We start from the raw sequence: 24,528 nt of genomic DNA on the forward strand, positions 1-24,528 counted from the left end.
ATTTTCGACTGAAAGAGTGTGAGTTTTGCAACTGGCTGTCTAGTTTGCTCAACTACTCAATCAGTGACATGATTTCAAGTATCAATGTTTTTATTTTGAAATCATTTGCAGTAAGAGGATAATTGAATTCAAATACAATTTGAATTTTGTTTTACATTTGAAATTACAGACTACATGTTCTTCACTAATTTATCAGATGGACATTGCTTCCACTTGAATTTATACAGTATGTGTAATTTGTAAATTGTATCTTAAAAGAAACCTACTAAATTACATTAACTTATACATATAAGTACATTTAATTTTTAAATTACCCAGCTCTTTTATATATTATATACTATATATGCTGTATATACAGTATAACTAAAATATATTTTATTTATGTTTTTGTATATAAAATATAAATGTATTTATTTTATATTTATACATTATATGAGAAAACTTGTAAGTATAAATAAAATATATTTATACATAAAAATATATAAAAAAAATATACTATGTGTGTGTATAAAGTATATTTTATTTATATATAAAATATAAATACATTTTATTTTAATATTTTTATTTAACTAAAATATAAGAAAAAGCTTGCAAGTATAAATAAAATACAGTACTGTGCAAACTTTTAGCCAATTTTGCATAGTGAATATGTCTTCAAAGATAATGACATAAATATCTTGCACATGTATGGCATTGCATACTGCCTATACTACACTTACTGCTTTTGCCATATTAATGTAAATGTATGGCAGAAATAGTATGAGTCGTCTTCAAATCACAGTTTAGGACAGTGTGAAGCACACGTGCATCATTTAAAAACGACTGCAGCCGAAGCTTTCTGTACTGTAAGAGACGGCTTTCTTCTTGTATTATTGTGAGTGTCCTTGTCTTATCTCTTGAGGTGAAGATTGGGGCTTGGGGTGTAAAATGTAAATTTCCCCCTCACATACATGCTGTTCAGAAGGGTGGGGTTGCTGAAAAGGCTCCGATTGCGCCTGCTCGGTGTGGGGTCTGGAGGGGTGTGCTCATAGGCGCAGTCCGATGGTTTAAATCCTACACATGCGTATTGGATTTCGGGATTCAAGGGAATACGCCATATTGGAAACACTATAGTTTTAGCTAACAGTTTATTGCTAGCGGAGGAAAGGGCCACTATTTGATTCCCGTTGCTTGTGGCGTTTGGCACTTAGTTATTTTCCCCGTCGTTTCGTGTAACCCAGTATACAGGCAGACTCTCGCGGTCCGGAATCAAAGTTGTCCGCTGAACGGAGGGGAGAAAGGCGTTCTTCTGCTTGACAGGGCTATTAGAAAGAGAAGTTGAATGGATCCGAGGGTCGCTTGGATTCAGCCGGAACAGAAAGGTCCTGCGAACGCTTTATGGATGCGTGTGTGGGAAACGTCTCAGGTAAACCGGACTAACACGGGTCAGCACCAGAACCAACTATACCACAACCTCTCTGTCAATTCTCCAGCGTTTGGCGTGTATAAGAATGTAGCGTTTGGCAAAGGCGTTTGCAACAGCCCTGCGTCTGCCCCATCCAGCAGCAGCAGCCATCCTCAGGGCAATGCAAATAATAGCACTCGTATTAAAATCAACGGCACTGCGACGTTACCGAACTCTGCGTCTCGCGCGTTAAATGGAAACGCGGTCAAGGTAGGTACAGGGGACGGTGAAATGTCGTCATCAGCGGATTCAACATCAAGCTGCTCTAAAATAAGGACTACAAGCCCCAATGTGATCGCTGGGAATATGAACAAGGCTGCCGGTGGCGCCCATCCGTTTTTTAGCTGCAGCGAGTGCGTACTGAATAATGTCAACCACTATCATCCTCTTCATCCACGGTTTTTCCATCAAGAGCAGCAACAGCAAGGCTGTTTGAAGCGACACCCGTCCCATCCTGCAGTGATACACAACCACCACCACCATCATCATCATCATCATCACCACCACCATCACCCGGGCCGCAGGAAAAGCGATAATAAGGCCAGCACCTACGGGATCAACTACTTGCTCTCCAACTGGACTAATGGCAATTTTGACAACTCTGGCACGCCTTGGATGACGATGAAATATAACCCAGGAGTGGATGGGTGAGATGAGCTGTCTTTGCTTTTATCTTGTTTATTATTCTGGTATCATTCGGCGAATTTGACGGCAGTGTTTTACACTCAATGTACGATGTTCGCGACGCCACACTGTGGACTGCGTCGTTGTTTATAATGGGCGTGTTGTGATAAGTCGCGTCGCGCGCTTACTGTCTACACAGGGCGTTATTAATATTTACAGAATGTTGTGTTACTTTTATGTGCGAAGTTTTGGGCCGGGTTTTTTTTTTAGCTTTAGCACGTTATCTGGGGGTGTCCTGGGTTCGGGTCGAGCTGCTGTGGGTTGGGTCACTTGTGGAATGTGTAGTGTTTACGTGACTAAGTTTTAAAAGAAGAGTTCGACATTTAATTATCTAGCCCGAGTACACAACATTTGTTTCTACGACGTACAGTTTTCCAAGTATATTTATTAGTGACCAGTTAATCGCTGATTAGCCCTGTCCGGTGTGTTACATTACTCTATGTCCTCACCTGTTCATTAACGTGATTGAACACACTCTTTAGTGATCGAACAATTTCAGATTTAAGGAACTTTTCAGGCAGTAAAAAGTTTGTCTTTAGTAACCCAGGGAAAAAAATAATAGTATAATTGGCATCTAACTAAATTTAGTGAGATTTATGCTTCAAAGAAGAAACAACTATTTGCCAATGGGGTGGAGAAAAATATTGTAAGATTTCTCTGAAAACAAGACTTAATATCTAATGCCGTTTTGCTTGTCAAGTAAATGTATATTGTTTTAAGAATATTTCAATATTTTAACTGGAGAATAAGACAAAAATACTAATTAAGAATTTTTTTTTGGTTTGCAATGTATGGTTGTAAGAAGAGTAGTATCTGTTGCATTAACTTGTTATATTTGCAGTAGATGGTTGCACCCCTCTGGAATTTTTCCACAAAGGAATCTGGAACCAAAAGAGGCATTGGCTGTGTTTCAAAACCTTATGAGCTGAATACCTAGAGTGTATTTGTCCACTTATGTTGCCCATAAATGCTCTCTGGGTACACTGTAACAAAAAAGCAAAACAAAACTTGTTTGTACAAAGAACTTGTAGTTGCCAGAATACTTATGTAACAAATACAGTAAAAATGTGAACAACTTTACAGAACAGCCTGTACATTTTACAGTTTAAACTGTTGTAATTTACATGACCATGCTGGCACTGTAAAAAAAAATAAAAATCTGTTACATTTCCAGAAAAAAATGTCAAACTTTATATTTACCTTCTGAAACTGTAAAAATCTGCTTTTTACTTTATAAGATATTGTTAATAACCAATTACTGAAGAACACATGATGACATGAAGTTCACCAGTAGTGTCTCTTCCAGGAGTAATGACCATTAAACATATGGAGACAGTGCTCAGTGTCACTCACAAACACTAAACACCATTCAATGAAATAATGTCAGTTAACATTGAACTACATCAAATATAAAACAGAACACCCAATTGTAAATAACTGATATTAAAAATAAGAAGAAACAACTATTCCTATAAAATATTATGAAATATGGTGGGTCATGCAGGGAATTGTGTGAACACCCACTTTTTTTTTTACTGTAATTTTAACAATAATTTACTGTAAAAGTACTCTCTTGTTAAACAATGTACATTTTTACCATTAATTATTTATTCATGTATTTTTGTAACTTTTTACATCTAAAAAATATATTTTTTACAAAATTTTGTTGTAAAAACTACTGTATTGGCTTTTAAAATGTTAATTACTATATATTTTACAGTTAATACTCGTTAATCAATTAACAATTTTTTTCTGTAGCATTTTTAGTCTTTACTGTAAAAATTACAAATAGTTTTTTTTTTTTTTTTTTTTTTTTTACAGTGTAGGCAGCTTGCAAACCTTTGTGACTTTGCTCATTGTTTTTGCTTGTTTGTACATATATTTTGTCTTTACCCTAGTTGTTTTTGGAAATGAAGGTCTTAAAACTGACAAAGTTGTATGTTAACTCAAAACATTTAAAGATAGTTGTATTGACAGGTCTTGGAATGAAAGTGTCATATTAAAGGGACGGTTTACACTGAAATGAGAATTGTGTCAGCATTTACTCACCCTCATGTTGTTTGGTCATACGCGAACTCTGCGCATCAGCATATAGGATGCTCAATGCAACTCTCGTCATCAGCAGAGTGCGCAAGCACTGAACACGTGCAGCCTGAATTTTCTAACAGCGTGTCTTTGAACACGCACAGTGCGCATGCACCTTGAGTTATTTGCATTATTTTGTGGGTCCACAAGGTGGCAACACTTACATTTTGGGCCATTGCTGTCACGAAGAAGCACTCGAATATGTAATCGCCGCTAAACATCAGGAGATAAAGGTAAACCTATTCAAGTCAAGAGCACGTGTGTGAGGAGATGCCTGCATTTGTATAACTCGAGTCTGAAGGACTATAAAAACATCTTTATAGGTCTAAACTCCTGAAGAGAAAGTCCGGTGTCTCAAAGCAGTCGTAGCGTGCATGCGCCAGCCGCCTTTGTATGCACAAAGAGTTATATGGAGTTTACTTTGAAAGGCTCGCATTCGACTGTACGCTGACGCTGAGCTTTCGCATCAAAAAGGAAGTATACCTAGGGCTTGACATTTGAAGACAAAAGATGTCATGCAGAATGTTGGCCTCATTCACCATTTGCTTTCATTGTATGAAAAAATATATAAAGTGTTTGGTATCTGAGGCCAGGCTTCTGCATAACATCTTTTTTGTTCCAAATAAGAAAGTGTGTCATATAGGTTTATGAAGGTGAGTAAATCATGACATAATTTCCATTTTGGGTGAACAATCCCTTTTAAATCCCTTTTAAATGGCATTCTTCTGTATGGTTAGGGTTAGCATAGGACAGGCTTTACTTTACGAAATGTAATTTGTTGCTTCTTAAATTGACCAATTGCCTCTTTCATAATTGTCTGCCTTCATTTTGTCCCAAGGCTGCATGAAGAAATCATGGACTTCTACAATTTCATGTCTCCTCGTCTTGAGGAGGCCACCATGAGACAGGAGGTGGTGGACAGAATAGAATCGGTCATCAATGAGTTGTGGCCAACCGCTAAAGTAAGCAACAAGAAGCACTGATGTGTATGAAAATTTTGGCTATTCACCTTTTAAATTTGAGGTAAAATGTGCATCTTTTTTCATTTGCTGAACTTAGGTCCAGATTTTTGGCAGCTTTAGCACCGGGCTTTATCTCCCAACCAGGTACGTGTAGCTTGCTTGATCTTGAACATTTTGTTGAAACCCAGCACAGACAGATTATGAACAGAACCTATAACAGAGATGGTAATCTTGAGCATACTCTTAATGTATGCTCTTATAATCTCTGTCATAGCAGTTTAGGAACCGTAAGATCGGCCAATATATGTATGCAGTGTAGTGAAGTACTGTAGATCAATGCACCTGTATGTACTTAATTTTTTAGTGATTTGCTAATTCCTAATATATCTCAGTGTTGAAGTTGGGTCTTCTAAATGCATCAAAAATAAACAAAATAGATACTTAAATGTTAATGAATATTGAGTCCAACTATTTTTGTCTTATTTTGGATTGTGTTCACCAAAGTGGCATTTAACTGATCACAATGTATAGTCAGGATATTAATAACGTGAATAATGACTATTACAATTTGAAAGAAATGTTCAGAACTTCTTGAACTACTTCAAAGACTTCTCATCAAAAAATCCTCCACGTGCAGCAATGACAGCTTTGCAGATTCTTGGCATTCTAACTGTGAGTTTGTTCAGATACTCAGGTGACATTTCACCCCACACTTCCTGTAGCTCTTGCCATAGATGTGGCTGTCTTGTCAGGCACTTCTCACACACCTTACAGTCTAGCTGATCCCACAAAAGCTCAATGGAATTAATATCCATTACACACTTTTCCAATGATGTGTTGTACAATGTCTGTGTTTCGTTGTCCACTCTAATCGTTTCTTTTTGATTTCTGTTTCAAAAGTGGCTTTTTCTTTGCAATTCTTCCCATAAGGCCTGCTGCCCCCCTATGTCTATTCTTTACTGTTGTACAAGAAACTGTAGCGGGTAGAATTCAATGAAGCTGTCAGCTGAGGACATGTGAGGCGTCTATTTCTCAAACTAGAGACTCTGATGTACTAATCCTCTTGTTTAGTTGTACATCTGAACTTCCAAATCTCTTTCTGTCCTTGTTAGAGCCAGTTGTCCTTTGTCTTTGAAGACTGTAGTGGACACCTTTGTTTGAAATCTTCAGTTTTTTGGCAATTCTAAGCAACAACGATTGTCTGAGTTTCTAGAGAAAAAAATAGTTTCTTTTTTGCCATTTCTGACATATTGACCTTAAAACGTGCCAGTATTGCATACTGTGGTAACTCAAAAACAAATACAGACGATGTTAAGCTTCATTTAACAAACCAAATAGCTTTGTTTGATATAATGGCAATAGATTTTCTAGTACCAAATTAGCAATTTAGCATGATTATGGCTGCTAGAAATGGGGCCTGTCTAGATTTGATAAAAAATTATTTTTGTTTAATAGTGATTGTGCTGTTTTTTTACATCAGTAATGTCCTGACTATACTTTGTGATCAGTTGAATGCCACTTTGGTGAATAAAAGTTAAATTTTCCTAAGGAAACGGCAAAATCTGTACATTATTCCAAACTTATGGCCGCAAATGTAGCTATGTGAAAGATCTTAAGCTTTTACTCTGTGTGCTGTAGTGACATTGACCTGGTGGTGTTTGGGAAATGGGAGAAACCTCCCCTGCAGCAATTGGAGCAGGCACTCAGAAAACACAGTGTGGCAGATACCTATTCCATCAAAGTTCTCGACAAAGCTACGGTAGGAGTACTGCCATGTTGATCTATCACTAGCTAAAACAATTGAATAGTTTAATTTATAGAGGTTTCCCTGAGTGTGCTTGAATTTTTCTTTTGTGCTGTTTTTTGGTTTGTTTGTTTTCCTGGCAATTAAGTGTTCTGCTGTCACTTGAGAAAAGATTTAAAGAATATCTTTCTGTACATTTTTGAAGGTACCAATCATCAAACTGACCGATCAAGAGACAGATGTGAAAGTAGACATTAGTTTCAACGTGGAGACGGGCATCAAAGCTGCTAGCTTCATCAAAGAATATGTCAAGGTAAACATTCAGCTTTTACATGTATATACAGTGCGTTCAGAAAGTATTCAGACCCCTTCTTTTTTCACATTTTGTTATGTTGCAGCCTTATGCTAAAATGCTTTAAATTATAAAAAAAAAAAAATCACATCAATCTACACTCCATACCCCATAATGACAAAGAAAACCCATATTTTTGATAACTTTGCTAAGTTGTTAAAAACAAAACAAACTTAAATATCATGTTGACATACACTACAGGTCAAAACTTTTGAAACGCTTGTCTGAAATGATTCTAATGATCTTAAAAAGCTTTTGATCTGGAAGGCGTATGCTTAAATGTTTCAAATTAGTTTTGTAGACAAAAATATAATTGTGCTACCATGTCATGAAACCAAAAAATAAAGAAAAGCAGCCAATAAGTGCCCAACATAGATGGGAACTCCTTCATTACTGTTAAAAAAGCATCCCAGGGTGATACCTCAAGAAGTTGGTTGAGAAAATGTCAAGAGAACATTAAAGATGCTAAAATATAACACCGTTTTGATTTATTTTGGATTTTGTTTAGTCACAACATAATTCCCATAGTTCCATTTTATGTTATTCCATAGTTTACTATTGACTTTACTATTATTCTAAAATGGGAAGAAAAAAAATTATAATAAAGAGTGAGTGTGTGTGTGTTTCAAAACTTTTGACCGGTAGTAGAAGTATTCAGACCCTTAACTCAGTACGTTGAAGCACCTTCGGAAGTGATTACAGCCTCAAGTTTTTTTGGGTATTATACGGACAAGCTTTGCACACCTGGATTTGGGAATTTGATGCCATTCTTCTTTGCAGATCCTCTCAAGCTCTGTCGGGTTGGATTGGGACTGTCGGTGGACAGCCATTTTCAGGTCTCTCCAGAGATGTTAGATCGGGTTTAAGTCTGGGCTCTGGCTGGGCCACTTGAGGACATTCACAGAGTTGTCCCTAAGTCACTCTTGCATTGTCTTGGCTGTGTGTTTAGGGTCATTGTCCTGTTTGAAGTTTAACCTTCAGCCCAGTCTGAGGTCCTGAGCACTTTGGACCAGGTTTTCATTAAAGAAATCTCTGTATTTTGCTGCGCTATCATGCTATCACCGCCATGCGTCACCGTTTTGGTTTTGGTTTCCTCCAGACATGATGCTTGGAATTGAGGCCAAAGAGTTTAATCTTCTTTCCATCAGATCAGAGAATCTTGTTTCTCACAGTCTGAGAGTCCTTTAGGTGCATGCACTGAGGAGAGGCTTCATTCTGGCCATTATCAGGAAGAGTCCTGGTTGTTCCAAACTTATTCCATTTAAGAATTATGGAGGCCACTGTGCTCTTGGGAACCTTCAATGCAGCCAAATGTTTTTTTGGCGCCTTCCCCAGATCTGACCATTCTCCATTGACCGCTCTCATCAACAAGGTGTTTCCATCAGCAGAACTGCCGCTTACTGGATGTGTTTTGTTTTTGGCACCATTCTGAGTAAACTCTAGAGACTGTTGCATGTGAAAATCCCAGGAGATCAGCAGTTACAGAAATGCCCAAACCAGCCCGTCCGGCACAATCATGCCATGCTCAATCACTGAGATACATTTTTTCCCCATTCTGATGGTGAACATTAACTGAAACTCCTGACTTGTATCTATATTATATTATGCATTGCACTGCACTGCTGATTCGATAATCTTATGAATATATAGGTGTAGATGTGTTCCTAATAAAGTGCTCCAGTGAGGTGTGTATGTATATTCACCGATGAGCCAAAACATTATGACCACTCACAGGTGAAGCGAAAAACATTGCTCATCTTCTGTCAAGGTCTGGGTAGATTAAGATGGTAAGCGAACAATCAGTTCTCATAGTCAACGTGTTGAATGCAGTAAAGACCTGAGCAACTTTGACAATAGCCAAATTGTTATGACTGGGTCAGAGCATTTTTTAAACGGCAAGGCTTGTGGGGTGCTCCTGGTCAGCAGTGGCGAGTACCTACTGACAGCAGTTTGAGGAGGGACAAACCACAATCCGGTGACCAGGGATTTGGGTGCCCAAGGCTCATCAATGCGTGAGGGCAACGAAGGCTATCCTGTCTTGTCCGAACCGACAGAAGGTCTACTGTGGCACAAGTCACAGAACATTTTATTGATGTTACGGGAGGAATATGTTGCAACACACGGTGCATTGCACCCTGCTGCATAGCCGCAGACCAGTCAGAGTGTATATGATGAACTCAGAGTGCTCACTGTTGAAAGCACGTGAGCATCGGAACTGGACCTTGGAGCAGTGGAAGAAGGTCGCCTGGTCTGATGTGTCCAGTTATCTTTTACATCACATGGACGGCTGTGTATGTGTACAACGTTTACCTTGGAAGTGTTGGCACTAGGATGCACTTTGGGAAGACGACAAGCTGGTGGAGGGACTGTGATGGATTGGGCAATGTTCTGCTGGGAAACCCTGGCTCCAGCCATTTATGTGGATGTCAATTTGACATATGCCACTTACTTAAACATTGTTTCAGACCAGGTACACCCCTTCATGGTAGTGGTATTCCCTTATGGCAGTGGCCTTTCTCTGCAGGATAATGCACCCTGCCACACTGCACACATTGTTCTGGAATGGTTTGAGGAACATGATGAAGAGTTCAAGATGTTACCCTGGCCTCAATTTCCCAGATCTCAATCCTATTTAGCATCTGTGGGATGTGCTGGACAAACAAGTCCTATCCACGGCTCCACCTCGCAACTTACAGGATTTGAAGGATCTGCTGCTAAAGTCTTGGTGCTAGATAGCACAGGACACCTTCAGGGGTTTTTTGAGTCCATGCCTCAGTGGGTCGGTGCTGTTTTGTTGGCACACGGAAAACCAACAGCATATTAGGCAGGTGGTCCCAATGTTTTGGCTTATCAGTGTATACAGTGTATTCCAGGAGGTACATGCTTGAATCGACTGCACATTCTGGCACAGAAACTGATTGTGTGGGGCAGTGCACACTTGTTTATAACACCCACGTAATGGGCATAATAAATACGAGTGGATTTTCTGTACAGAGAATGTAAAGGGACTTCACCCGCAAGTTGTGAGCCAGGTGTGGGAGAGATACGGGCATGCTGCTGTATTTCTATGCATTGCCTGAAAATGTTCTCTCACTGTCATCTGAACAAGACCTAAATGAAGGTGAATTTTGTTTCTAATTAAAAAGATTATTTAAATTTTTTTTATGTTATTTCTCAGGGGTAAGAACGCTAACTACCACCCCTAGAGTCGCGAATTTGAATCCAGGGCATGCTAAGTAACTAAATTGGCCCAGTTGCTAGGGAGGGTAGAGTCAAATGGAGTAACTATATGATTGTTATATTGTAGTTAGCTCTTGGTGGGGTGCTTGGTTGCCGCAGAGAATAGCATGAATCCTCCACATGCATTGTGTCTCCACGATAACGTGCTCAACAAGCCACGTGATAAGATGCGTGGATTGACGGTCTCAGATGCGGAGGCAACTAAGATTCGTCCTCTGACACCCGGATTGAGACGAGTCACTACGCCACCACGAGGACTTGGAGCAAATTGGGAATTGGGCATTCCAAATTGGGGAGAAAAAAAAAAGAAGTGATTTCTCCTGTTTATTAATAAATAAATGCATTAAAATAGTCATATGCAACACAAAAATCTTCACAATTGTAATTATGATCGCTGTGTGTCAACGGCCTCTGCTGACTGATAAAAAGTTATACTGGTACTAAAATTAAAAAATAAAAACAATACAGCCATGGCCTAAAGTTATTGGCAGTGATATAAATGTTGTTTCGCAAAGTTTTCTGCTTCAGTTGTTGTGTTGATTCACATTGCTTCTAGATTATTGTGCCCAAATTTCACAGTTTTTTGGTCCTGGCACAAAATGACCAGCTAACATAATTTCACTAATCATATCAGCAGCACCTGGGAAAGTGTGAACAAGAACTAGTCAGGTGAAATCGCTTTATCATCCTGATTGGATTATAAGAGCAGACTGATTGCTATAAATGAGGGAAGAAGTGCTTCCAATCATTGTGTTCTTGTTCATAATGGTTACCTCTAAAGAAATACGTGCAGCCATCATTGCTTTGCAGCAATTTCCTTGCATGTGAGGCAATTTTGATGCAAAGAATATTGCAACTGAAAGAACCATTTACCGGATCATCAAGAACTTCAAGGAGAGAGGTTCAACTGCAATGAAGAAGGCTTCAGGATGTCCCAGAGTGTCCAGCAAGCACCATGACAGTCTCTTCCCGAGGAGTCAGCTACGGAATCGTGTCACCACCAGTGCAGAACTTGTTCATTATTGGCAGCATGTTGGTATGTGTGAATCTGCATGCACAGTGAGGCGAAGACTTTTGGCCAATGGCCTGGTGTCAAGAAGGGCAGCAAAGAAACCACTTCTCTCCAAGAAAAACATCAAGGACAGACTGAAATTCTGCAGGAAGTACAAGGATTGGACAGCAGAAGACTGGTGCAAATGTATTATCTCTGATGAAGCCCCCTTCTGACTGTTTGGGACATCTGGAGAAGAAAAGATGAACGCTACCATGAGTCCTGTGTCGTGCCAACAGTGAAGCATCCTGAGCCCATCCATGTGTGGGGTTGCTTTTCATCCAAGGAGGTTGGCTCTCTCACAATTCTGCCCAAAAACACTGCCATGAATAAAGAATGGTATCAAAACTTCCTGCAAGAGCAACTTCTCCCAATATTCCAGGAGCAATTTGGTGATGATCCGTGTATTTTCCAGCAGGATGGAGCACTTGTCACAAGGCAAGAGCGATAATGAAGTGGCTAAGAGATCATTACATTTGAAAATTTGGATCTGTGGCCAGGAAACTCCCTGGATCTTAATCCCATAGAGAACCTGTGGTCAATCCTAAAAAGGCAAGTGGACTCCGAGCACTAATAAGGCAAGAATGGATTGCCATCAGTCAGGATTTGGCCCAGAAGCTGATATCCAGCATGCCAGAGCGAATTCCAGAGGACATGAAGAACAAAAGTCAACACTGTAATTATTGACTATTTGCATATATTTAATGTTTTTGTATATAATGCTGCATATTTCAGTGAGGGTCAGATTATAATTCTTGCAATATTACTGAATAAAACAAAGAGATACAAACCTCTATTGGGAAAAAGGCTAGTTAACTGTTGCATATCTTCTACAAATGTTATTGTAAACAAATGGCATTGGAAATACAATTTCCATGAGACATTCAGAAAGGAGATCAAAAGTTTAATTTCTTTGCTTTTCATCACTCCGAAACTACATGCGTTAAGCAACCAAAAGAAAAATATGATAGCCAAAGTTGTGGGTAATTATGTTTTCGTAAGATCCGGCATTACTACGTGACTGGCATGCACTTTTTGTAGCAAATTTGCACGAGACAATGGCTTGATAATGAATTTGTCATTGGAGTAGCAAATGCCCACATTGCAAAAAAGTACATTTTGGACCCTGCTCTTAATAACATGTTCTTTATGTCTTCGATATGCTCCACGTTTTCTGATATCTTGATGGGCATATAGTGTCTGTCTGTTTGACTAGAGGGAGGAGGATGAAACATAGCTTAACATCTGTCAGCAAGTTTTCAACCCAGATGTATTAAGAACTGTAAGAGATGTATTAAGACAACAAGTGTTATTCTTAGACTAGGTTAGGTCTGGAACAGAGATTTTATTCTTGGAGGAGGAATGTAAGATTTGTTGGCCCATCTTTTGATACCACTTTTCAAAGTCTTAATTATTCCTGCTGCTCCCTTACATGGACAGCTGGGTGTTATCTTCACTGGCAGATAGCTGCATCTGTCAATTCCATTTCTTCCTCCTTGACCCAGTTTACACCTGGTGTTAACATCTGTCTCATGTAATCTGATCAGAAAAGGACTGTGTTTAAATGCAAGTTTAAATAGTAGTACGTTTTGTAGTGTTATCACTAATGCGTCCTGATGCACACTGGAAAACAATTAAGCCCTGCCTTGTGATGGATGTGCAATCTTTGTGCCAAAGCAAATGTTTTAAGCATTACCAGCTAGGTGTGGCTTTAAAAGAAAACCAACCTTTCTTCATTATTGGAAAAGCGCACATGCACAAGAGTTCTTGGAGCATCTCTGGTACACCTGCCATTTACATGCAGTGACCCATCGCAAGGGTGTCATACATTTTTAGTGGATTAAATGCAGTCCAATAACTGATCATAACTATTAAATATAACTTCTAAACGGTAAATGTGCTAACTTAATAATTTAGTCATATATTCTTTAATAAAATGTAACCGATACAACAAAAGTCCTGTGTATTATTAACTACAAATGTCACAAACAACCTGTAAGTAACTGCACTGCCTATATTGAAGTCTCACAACTTCGTAATAATTCAAAATAAAATAAGAATAAGCGTGTCAATAAGATAAGGAGATCAGGAACTGCTCTGACTATTTATTTTTTCCTCCATATTTCTCCCTAATTTGGAATTCCCAATGCACTGATAAGTCCTTGTGGTGGCGTAGTGACTTGCCTCAATCCGGGTGGTGGAGGACTAATCTCAGTTGCCGCCGTGTCTGAGACGTCAATCCACGCATTCGATCACGTGGCTTGTTTAGCACGTTAACGTGGAGATGTCGCACGTGTGGAGGCTTTATGCTTTTCACTGTGGCTTCCACGCGCCCTACCGAGAGCGACAACCACATTATAGCGACCAGGAGGTTACCCCATGTTACTCTACACTCCCTAGCAACCGGGCCAATTTGGTTACTTGGGAGCCCTGGCTGGAGTCACTCAGTGTGGTGGTAGTCAGCGTCAATACTGTCTGAGCTATCCAGGCTGCCGATGTGTAAGTATTTTTTAACCGGCTCATAAGAGTAATTTGTTCAGGAATCTGACTACACTGTTTGCAATGTCTGTTGCACACAGTAGATTTAGTAGCACATTTAGGAACTGTTAACAGAACTGAAATCATGAAACGCATACTGTTCTGAAGGCAGCCAGTTCTGGACAAGAACCAGTTTTCTTTTCCCAACTTTACACATTGCAAAGTGATTAGTGTAGTCACAAAATCAGGATACTCTCGTGATAAATCCAGACAAAATCCAATCACAATCGAATGAGACCTTGAGACCATGATTGAGTCACCTGTGATGGATGTTAATGCCTGTTGTAAACCGGGTCTTTTGTTTATTTTTCTAATACAATTTATCAGGTCTAACGTATCACTTTCATCTTCTCCCACACAGAAGTATACCGTGCTGCCTTATTTAATCTTCGTGCTGAAGCAGTTTCTCCTACAGCGAGACCTAAATGAAGTCTTCACAGGAGGAATCAGCTCCTACAGTCTCATCCTGATGGTCATCAGCTTCTTGCAGGTGCAAATGCTTGTAACTTTTTGTAAAAAATTTTTATGATAAGTCCGGGGAAGTGCCAGGTCTAGCTCTCTAGCATAACAGCATTATGACTTAAGCATGAATTTGCATCAAAATGGAAAAGACTTTGTGCTTAATGTAAAAAATATTTATCATTACTAATCACGCATATATTGATACCCTTGTGTAAGTGTCTTGGCCTCATTCGTTTCGTAAATTACTTTACCAAACAAACAAAGAGACTTTGTCTCGTCTTGCCTGTTTCTTGGCTTACACCCACAGTTACACCCAAGAATTGATGCTAGGAATCCCAACATGAATCTTGGCATTCTGCTCATTGAGTTCTTTGAGCTCTATGGGAGACACTTCAACTACTTGAAGACGGGCATCAGGATAAAAAACGGTGGGGCCTACATGGCTAAGGAAGACATCATGAAGGCTATGAGTAATGGCTACAGGCCCTCTATGCTCTGTATAGAGGACCCTCTCCTTCCAGGTATTTAGCACACTACAGATACCAAAATTACTCTAACAAAACAGTAGCTCTTTTCCAAAACATAGTGAGCTACCCTCTGAGGCAGCTCAACTGAATTGGAACCTTATAAGCAGCCACTCAAGCATGCACGAGACCACATCGGATCTCCATCCTTCTACGTCCCGGCTAGCAGTGAATTACAGACTGATCATAAAAAATCATACTCTACCATATTCTAGAACCCTCCAACACAGTCCACGGGTATAAGTTATCAGCGAACTATCGTTGTTTGTTTTTGTCGATAACAGATAGTTCCGAAAGCAGGTGCTGATTAATTGGGCCAAAAAGATTCATCTCTACCATTAATTCTAGGGATGTGCAAGAGTGATCAACTAGTCGTCCAACAACCAACATTAATGTTTTTAGTGGTGGTGGTTTTAATAGGAGAGACAATTCTCAAATTAAGTGAGACGCAACTTTTTGAGCGCTTTTGCTAGATGATAGCTTGCTGTGTTTAACGTCAGCACAGTAAAGCCCTCTGCAAAAAGTTTCTTCTCTTTAATGCTTTAGGTTTTGTCTTTAGGTGTTGTTACAGCATATCGCTGCTTTTAACAATACATTTCAAGATGATCATTGTCAGACATTAAATCCTCTGCTGTGAGGAATATTCTTCTATTTGAGGTGTTTTGGAGAGATTGACTTGAAGTCTTTTGTTATTGTGTCTGCCACTGTTTAAATAAATAGTTGCAGTAAAAAAGGTTTAAACTGCTTGAAGTTGTGAACTAGATACGTACCCACAATATTATCTAGCTGGTCTGAGCTTTTGAATTTGCAGCCAGGATTGCCCTGAAACGCGTCATTCTGCGTTCATTATGCACATGAGTAGTTTTGTGCCGCTTCCTATTGGAGCCTTTTTATTTTATTTTTTTCTCCCCTTTTTTTCTCCCCAATTTAGAATTCACAATGCGCTCTAAGTCCTCGTGGTGGCATAGTGACTCACCTCAATCTGGGTGGCGGAGGACGAATCTCAGTTGCATCCGCGTCTGAGACAGTCAATCCGCTCATCGTATCATGTGGCTTGTTGAGCGTGTTACCGTGTAGACTAGATAGATAGACAGCCATTTTAAACTTAACTGAATTCTTTAGGCATGAATTTTAACTTTGACTTGTATGTGTTTTTTTTTATTAACTACTCAGGTAATGATGTGGGCAGAAGCTGTTATGGTGCCATGCAAGTAAAGGAGGCATTTGACTACGCGTATATAATTCTGGGTCATGCTGTCTCACCTCTTGCACGTTCCTACCCCAACAAAGACAGTGACAGGTACAATTCTCACATGCATACCAGCACCCTAATTTCTCTCTAACTCTTAAGTTTTATTTTAATGAGTCTGTGACTTTTTTTCCCCTTAGCACTTTGGGACGCATAATTAAAGTCACACAGGAAGTAATCGACTACAGGGAGTGGATCATAAAGAAGTGGGGTGGCAGACCCAACTCCAGCATCGAGAGGAACCCAGGTGAGGTTTAATATAAACACAATTTCTCGGAGTACAACTGTTATGACTGCTGGCCAGCTGCTTGGGAACATTTTCACCAGTGAATTTCTGCATTTGGTATTGCATGATAATGTCCTTTTATAACAGCTGACATTGAAATGACCGTCATGGCCGAATCTAAACAGTGCTTCACTATGTCAACAGTTCTGTTCCTAGACCTGGTTAGCTGCCTTCCTGGACACCATTTTAAGTTATCTTTGGTATCCGCTCAATGCAAAGGCTGTTCCAATTGTTAGGCAGTAATACTACTGTATGCTGCCTACAAAGATACCTTGTTTTGTCCAAAATTCAAAGAAGCATCCATTTTTTGTTAGGTCTTCCATGTGACATCAGTGGTGTAATATTTCTAGTGAAGTTATGGCTAACTTTTCTACTTCCTTTGCATGCAGGTCCATCCCATAAAGACTCTGTAGAGTCAAGTACACTGCTATGTGTAGGTGTGGAGGACCAGCAGCAGAGGGACTCTGTGTCTCCTCACAGTGCAGATTCACCCATGTCTCTCTCCAGCCCTCAACAGCACTCTTCAGCCTCTTCTGCGTCCTCCCTTTCAGGCAGTGACATTGTAAGCATGAACCAGTGTCCAAACTTCAAAGGAATAGTTAACTCCAAAATTATCGTCAGTCCAGACCGCTGATAGTGAAAAGAGTTGGGACTGGGGTTGTCGAGCTCCAAAACGACCCAAAAACGAGACGCGTCAAAAAGAACCAATAGGAGTAATTTTATATGTTTTTTAATACTTGCACAATACTTTTATGGTGCTTTGTCATTTTGGATCTTGACAGCCCCAGTCCTAATTCACTTTCATTTTATGGAAAAGAGTTGCCAGGATATTCTTCATTTAGTTACCCACATGTTGTTCCTAAATAAATATTTGATGACAGATTTTTCATTTTTGGGTTCATTTTAATCAGAGGCCCCATTCACACATGCAACATGTAAATTATAGGAAATTCATTGGGTTGCCGTTACTGGTAAATGTACCAAATGTGCTGTTCACTCATACCATCAATAAGGAAATTTATAGGTAATGATACAACTTTACATTAAGGAAAATTGCCAGAGCAAAATTTAAAAGCATTTTCAAAAGGGTTGTGTTCACACATTACCTCTAAACTGGAAATTGTAGGTAATTTTCTGGAAAAGGCTGTATGTGTGAACGCGACTATAGTATGCCTTTATTTGTTTTTCCACTTGCATATTTTGACTCCATTCCTTGTCTGTTATATCAGGACTCTGACTCCACACCGTATGTCGCTCCACCTGTAGCCCCCTTTCCTCTCCAGATTCTGGCACCTGGTCCCCTGCCACCTGCACTTCAGATGGGCGCAGGCAAAGCCAGCCTCGCGACAGCACTCACTATGCCCCCAGCCACCCATGTGAGGAGATATGTTGGTTTAGTACTAATTTCTGAGATATAACTTAAAAAAAATAATAGACTTCTAAATTATATAGATGATGTTAGACTTGGATTTGAGCTAAGACTCGTAGTTTTCAAGAGTTTGAAACTCATCTTAATGGTTGGGTAACGCTAGCACATTCTTACATCCAACTCTATTTCTTTGTTTCTGTACCAGGTAAGAGGCAGTATTTCAATCCACACTTTACCTAGCAGACAGGTGTGTATGGCAGATGGACCACCCCCATACCTCAACATGCCCCCCCCTGCAGTCCCCCTTGCTCCACCCAGCCCACTACCCAGTCCCCATCACCATCCAAAGGTAGGGTGTGGCCCACGTGTACTGTGTGTAGGTGTGTATGCTATGTATATTTTGACTGTAAGCTCAACAGCTTCATTTATCAAGACTATGTAAAACGTTGTTTTGAAAGGGTGGGATAAATCTAGGGGGGAGGGTGGAAGAAAAGGGTCTTCATTTATATTTGTGATACGCAAGGAATAATTGTTGATTGATCATGGAATTGTTGAAAATGTAATGCACACCAGAAGTCGCAACAGAGCTGTGTTGCAGAGCTTTATCCATAGCAGTGCGATTTATGGAAAATTAACCAACAGCCTTGATGTGTCAACCAGTCAGTATCAAGCATTCTGGCAATGGGGTAGCTAAGTGAGTAAAGACACTGACTACCAACCCTGGAGTTCACAAGTTCGAATCCCAGGGCATGCTGAGTGACTCCATCCAGGTCTCCTAAGCAACCAAATTGGCCTGGTTGCCAGAGAGGGTAGAGTCACATGTTGTAACCTCCTCGTGGTCGCTATAATGTGGTTCGCTCTAGGTGGGGCACGTGGTGAGTTGTGCGTGGATGGCATGAAGCCTCCACATGCGCTACATCTCCGCGGTAACGTGCTGCTCAAGCCATGTGATAAGATTTGCGGGTTGACGTTCTCAGATGTGGAGGCAACTGAGATTCGTCCTCCGCCAGCCGTATTGAGGCGAGTCACTACACCACCACGAGGACTTGTACTGAATTGGGCATTCCAAATTGAGGAGTTAAAAAATAAAAATAATCCATGCAATGTCATTTGACAAAAGTTGCCTTTTAAATTGTCTGTTTCTTTGTCATATTAATTTTAGTCATCAAAAATAACAAAATGTGCAAAATGACAAACACGTATCAAATTGTTACAGACCTAGGATCATGTATAAAAATTTATAAACTACTTACAATTATTTTAAAATGTAATGAATATACTGAAGTATTAGCTACTTTTTAGAGATTACTCTGGTTATATAGCGCATTTTAAAGGAAAGATTTCTAGACTTTTTCGTTCTTTAAAAAAACAGTTTTAGTATATTAATATTGTAGAATTTCTCTCATTTTCATCAGCAGTTTGTTTATTGTCATGATGCATCTTTTTATTCTCATCTTCGTTATCGTTGACAAAATCAAAAATCCTTGGTCAGTGAACATTTTTGTCAGTAATTTCATTAATGAGATTAAAACTGGCTTTGGTTTAGGTACATATAATTAACCATCACTGCTCCACAACTATTTTAATATCAAAACCAGATGATGGATTTCTGATAGATTGCTTCTTAACCTATTAAATACTTCTGAAATGGTATGACGCTATGACTATGCAACAGTGTAAAAATAGATTATAAGGGGCACGTAACAACATCTATGCAGCAAACTAATGATGATATCCACCAAGATTGTAAAATGATCTACAAAGAATATGACGGTTTAAAAATATTAATAATTGTAATTCCTCATATTAAGGTAACTATCAAAGTCCAAAGATGAATACAGATGGATGTTGATTTACTGATAGAAGGTGTGGTGAGCTAAATGACCTTAAAGATCACTGTATACCTGCTTTTGTAGTTAATATCATGGGAAAATATTCTGTGAATAGCCAGTAGAGGGAGACATTTAAGTTGAACGAAACACCAACTGCAACCGAACATTATGTGCACATACTGTATATGTAGTAGTCTCATTTTTACTGTTAACAGAAGCCTCCTTTGTTTTGTGACTTTAAAAAAAATCCCATAAACCATGCACATAAAATATTTAATCAGTTATTGAATGAAAAGTATAAATAATAATAAAAAAAATGGTTAAATCTAAAAAAATATGCACATTTTATGCATTGTTTTCTTTGTGCTTTCATATGTGAGCGCTATTTGTGTGCCAATAAAAGTGGCTGCCCATGTAAAGAATTTTATATAAGTCACTTGTGAGCAGAGGTGGAAAGTAACAAATTACAACTATACAATACTTGAAAAGTACTTCTACTTGAGTTGTTTAAAAATTACGTTTTCAACTTGGTTACATTTTATTTTTCACCACAAATGACAAAGTAAAAAATAAAAAATGTACGTAATATTTCTCAATGTTCTGCAAGTTATATAAGCTCTAAATATGCTGCCCAGCACAACGGAAGCAGGACACAGCAGCAGATGGGATCCATTTTAATTGTTTATCAATTTCTGAATTTACCAAAATGTGCTTCTTAATATAGTCTATATTTACTCCTATATTATTTACAGCCCATCTGGCACCAACAATCATGCCAGCCTAACTCACCGAGATCACATTTTCCCCATTCTGATGGTTGATATGAACATCAACTGAAGCTCCTGACCCATATCTGCATTGTTTTATGAATTGCACTGCTGTTACACAATTGGCTGGTTAGATAATTGCATGAGTAATTAGGTAGACAGGTGTTTATAATAAAGTGCCCATTGAGTGTAAAAACATATATTTCAAATAATTTGCAACATTTTTGTCAGTATTGTTGGTTAATATAATGCATACTTGGTAAACAGAAGAATACATTTCTTAAAAAAACTAAAACGTTGTAGTGCTTTGCATTTAGTTTTTAACCATGAACTTTTGAATGGTGGTGTACAGTATTATATAGAGTATAATATCATTTACATAAGTACTTGTAAATTAATTACTTTAGTAGTTTAGCAGCAAACTAATGACACTTTTTTTTTTCAGTACGTATACTCAAGTAAAGATTTTCAGTACTCTTTTCCACCACTGCTTGTGGGAAAAAAAACTGTTCTATTTAAGTTTTGAGGCTACAGTAGATCTCTACACAGTATTTTAATGCTATCCTAATAGTCAATAATATGTTAAATGCAATTGTCTTTTCTGTCTCCTGCAGACAGGTCCCAAGTTCCCTCTAAAGGGCTTCCACAATCCCGCCGTGCTGCACAGCCCTGTCCTTTCCAACCGAGGCCACATTCAGTACAACCGCAACACCTGGCGGCGCAGGAAGCGGGACAGTCTACCGGCCAGCGTCAGCAGATAAAGATGACACCGCTCCACTCTGGACGCTACTTTTCCAATTGTTTCCTCTTCCACCCCACTGGTCCTGTCTTAAAATGATGAGAAATCATTGAGCCCTCCTACTGATGGAGCGAGGGCAGAGCAACCAGCGTTTGAAACCCAACTCCTCGTTCAGTAGTTGTGGTGATGGTGGTGCTAAGTTGTTCAGTCTGCAACTGAATTTGTGCACGTGTAAATTGTTATTTTTTTTTTACATTTGCAATCTTCCCGAGGAAGCTTCAAGAACAGGACATTTTTTTGGTCATTTACCCCACAGTTCCCTGTTCACAGGTGAAACATTCCTTTTTTGTGTGCGTGTCATAATCCTTTTTTCCCGTCTTCACGTTTTCAGTCTAAAGGGGACACCCTCCACATATAGGGCACGATTCAGAAGAGTTGAGTGTTACATATTAGTTGTATCTGTGTTTCCAAGGTGATTGCCACTTTTTGTGTAGGTGTGTAATGCTGGCTTCAAATCCTGCACTCAAGATGCTTCCAGAGTCCCCACTATATTGACTATACGCATGAAGCAACCTTGACCTTTTTGTGCAATAACTTCTTAATTTCTCTTTTTTCATTCACTATGGAAACATGTTGAATTTTTTTGTCAGCGTTTTTTGTTTGCTCATTTTGTAAAATGTATTGTTAATTAAGGTTTTTAATTTTGTTCATTGTTTACAGATCCTGTCAAACAGCCTTAAGGGGAAAAGGTCTGTTTTAAAAGTCAAACTGTTTAAATTCCTTTCCTTTTTTCTCAGCACTGGTTGCACCCGGAAAAGAGTGCGTTCAAGTGGCCAGTGTAGATCTTGCAGAACAACTTCCCGCCCTATAAGTTGTGCCATTTCACTATTGTGCACCCTTATTGAGCAGAGCTTTTGAGACTCGGCTTTAAGTTGTGGATTTGTAGCAGTGAGGTCGTAAGAGTAAGGCGCCTCAATTTGTGTGCAGAAATGATCCGAAAAGTTGGTTGTATGCCTCGACCTGAATCCACTTTCATTTATATGGGTGTATGTGTCCGTACGTCTATTTTAAATTGCGAAAGGTAAGTGTGAGATGAGAGAATTGTTTTTGGGAAGTTCTACTGAATGTGCGAGCAGACTCCAGATCAATGCAGCTTTATGCAAGGTGCCCTAATCTGACCTTTTCGGACTTCTGAACAGGCATCCATCTTTAAACAGACTAGTGGAGAACGGGAATTTATTTTGATTCCTTTGTGGAATCTTTATGTGCATTTATTGAAAGGTACTTGCGCTAATATATGCCTTTTTGGTAATTACCTATTCCTGTACTGTATTGTACTGTATATTTTTCAGTTTGTATATGGCACACTTCAACTGTATTGCTGTTGCTAAGAACGTCATAGGCATACAGGTTATTGTTACTATGCAAGTGGAGTTTTGAAAATCTCTTCCTGTGTCCTTCATGAGAGCTTGAGACAAAAACGGAATACCAATAATAGACCGGGGCCTGAGAGAGCAATGCGTTCAGCTGGCTCATCAAGGTACATGTGTCTGTTTTAAAGGGGAAAACAACCAAACGTCTTGTTTGGAATATCCTGCTGTTGCCGCCTTGAACTGAAATTCCTCTGCAGTGCAAGTTTTCTTCCTGGAGATCAACTGGACTAAATGTACTGCTAATACAATGTTACAACCATGTTAATGGCAACTGTCAAAAAACACTTTGAATGCCTCCTGCACTCTGTATGGAATGAGTTTGATTGCCACAAACTTGTTATGTGAAGTATTTTACAAAGTCATATCTGATATAGGCTCTTAAGAACTATAATGAGCTGCAGGATTGTCTTTGTAACTCTTGACTTACCTGCCTATAAATGCAATAGGGCAAATGCAACTCTAATTGCAATTTCTGCTTTTAGATAGAACCAGCATCATTTGCAAAGTTGGTTAGACATTGAGGCTAATCATCCCCGTGAGGACTCGATGTGTACTACTTGATAGTTTGCCCAAATGAAAAGGCTCCCTCATTTCCCTGAGTGAATCGGTGGAGATGTGTTGGAAAGTTGGAAGTGTATCACTCTGTAATGGTTTAACCTTTTGTGGTGATGTACTGCTAGATACAGCGTGACACTCCTCATTGAATATCAATGACGGATTTTAATTGTAATTTTTTTTTCCTTTTTTTTTTTTTCTGACGTCTGTTGTGTCGCAGTGGCCAAAAACACTTCTGAACTTGCCGGTCCTTACATAGATAACCCTCAATGTGGCCACCCAGCATCCAAGAAGTCAGACAGAGGAATAGTTTTTGTTTCCTTCAATATTTTTATGTATCTTTTTTAATTTTTTTTTTAAATAAAGGTTTTAAAACATTTGTGCCATCATACGTTTTCCTTATTGATCCTTTAGTAAATGGCTATAACATGAAATGCTGCCCTTCAAGTATAGGGTGGAGTGTCACGTTCAGTTTTCACTCCTTTTAACCATTAGAGGGCGTGGTTGCACTATCCGCCTGTTCTATGGTCAGTCACGTATTTGAGAACTTCTTGGTCAGTTAATATGCGCCCTACAAAGTTGGGAGGGTTACTTTTGAAATGTATTCCACTACAGAATACATACTGTAAAATGTTATTTGTAACATATTCTGTAAGATTACTACTCAAGGTCAGTAACGTATTCTACATATACATTAGATGACTTCTTCAGCACTGGTATTTTTTCACTTGTTTTGACTATAAAAACTGCCAGTACAGTAAGACAAATAACACATGTTAATAATACATTCTCTGAAAAACCTAAATATATCAATTAATTAGATCAATCAAATTAATCTTGTTTTCATATTTTTTAGACATTTTTACAGGAAAACAGTTTAAAAAATGATTATCAAGAATATGAGTTTTGCCCTAATATCAAAGGTCTTACTAGAAAAAAAGAAATTATCCAATTTTCTTGATAAAAAATGCGGTCGTGTCTGGTAAAGTGTGCATGTTAGATGGCAAGAAATAGCATTTTAGCTTAGCATAAAGCTGACAATATACACAAGGTTTATTTCTATTTCTTCTGCTCCAAACGTACTTATCTGTCTGCTCGTATGAATGTCACACATCATAAAGTGTTTCTCCACTGTTCAAATGCACTTTGGATCGTATCATTTAGATGTATAAATGTTTTCCATCTGAAAGCACTAAATATTAAATCAAACAA

The 24,528-nt window shown here is 38.9% G+C and overlaps 1 protein-coding gene across 1 annotated transcript; it reads left to right on the forward strand.

Moving 5' to 3' along the window:
- Positions 1 to 859: 859 nt before the first annotated feature.
- Positions 860 to 23,693, forward strand: LOC127619585 (terminal nucleotidyltransferase 4A-like). Its single transcript, XM_052092470.1, has 13 exons — positions 860 to 2,091; positions 5,052 to 5,175; positions 5,273 to 5,319; positions 6,814 to 6,934; positions 7,125 to 7,232; positions 14,462 to 14,590; positions 14,870 to 15,083; positions 16,260 to 16,386; positions 16,476 to 16,582; positions 17,011 to 17,183; positions 17,851 to 17,997; positions 18,196 to 18,339; positions 21,204 to 23,693. The coding sequence occupies exons 1-13, from the start codon at positions 1,322 to 1,324 to the stop codon at positions 21,348 to 21,350; spliced, it is 2,358 nt and encodes a 785-aa protein (XP_051948430.1). The 5' UTR covers positions 860 to 1,321; the 3' UTR covers positions 21,351 to 23,693.
- Positions 23,694 to 24,528: the final 835 nt, after the last annotated feature.

Source organism: Xyrauchen texanus, chromosome 26 (assembly GCF_025860055.1).
Source record: "Xyrauchen texanus isolate HMW12.3.18 chromosome 26, RBS_HiC_50CHRs, whole genome shotgun sequence".
NCBI classification, from domain to species: Eukaryota; Metazoa; Chordata; class Actinopteri; order Cypriniformes; family Catostomidae; genus Xyrauchen; species Xyrauchen texanus.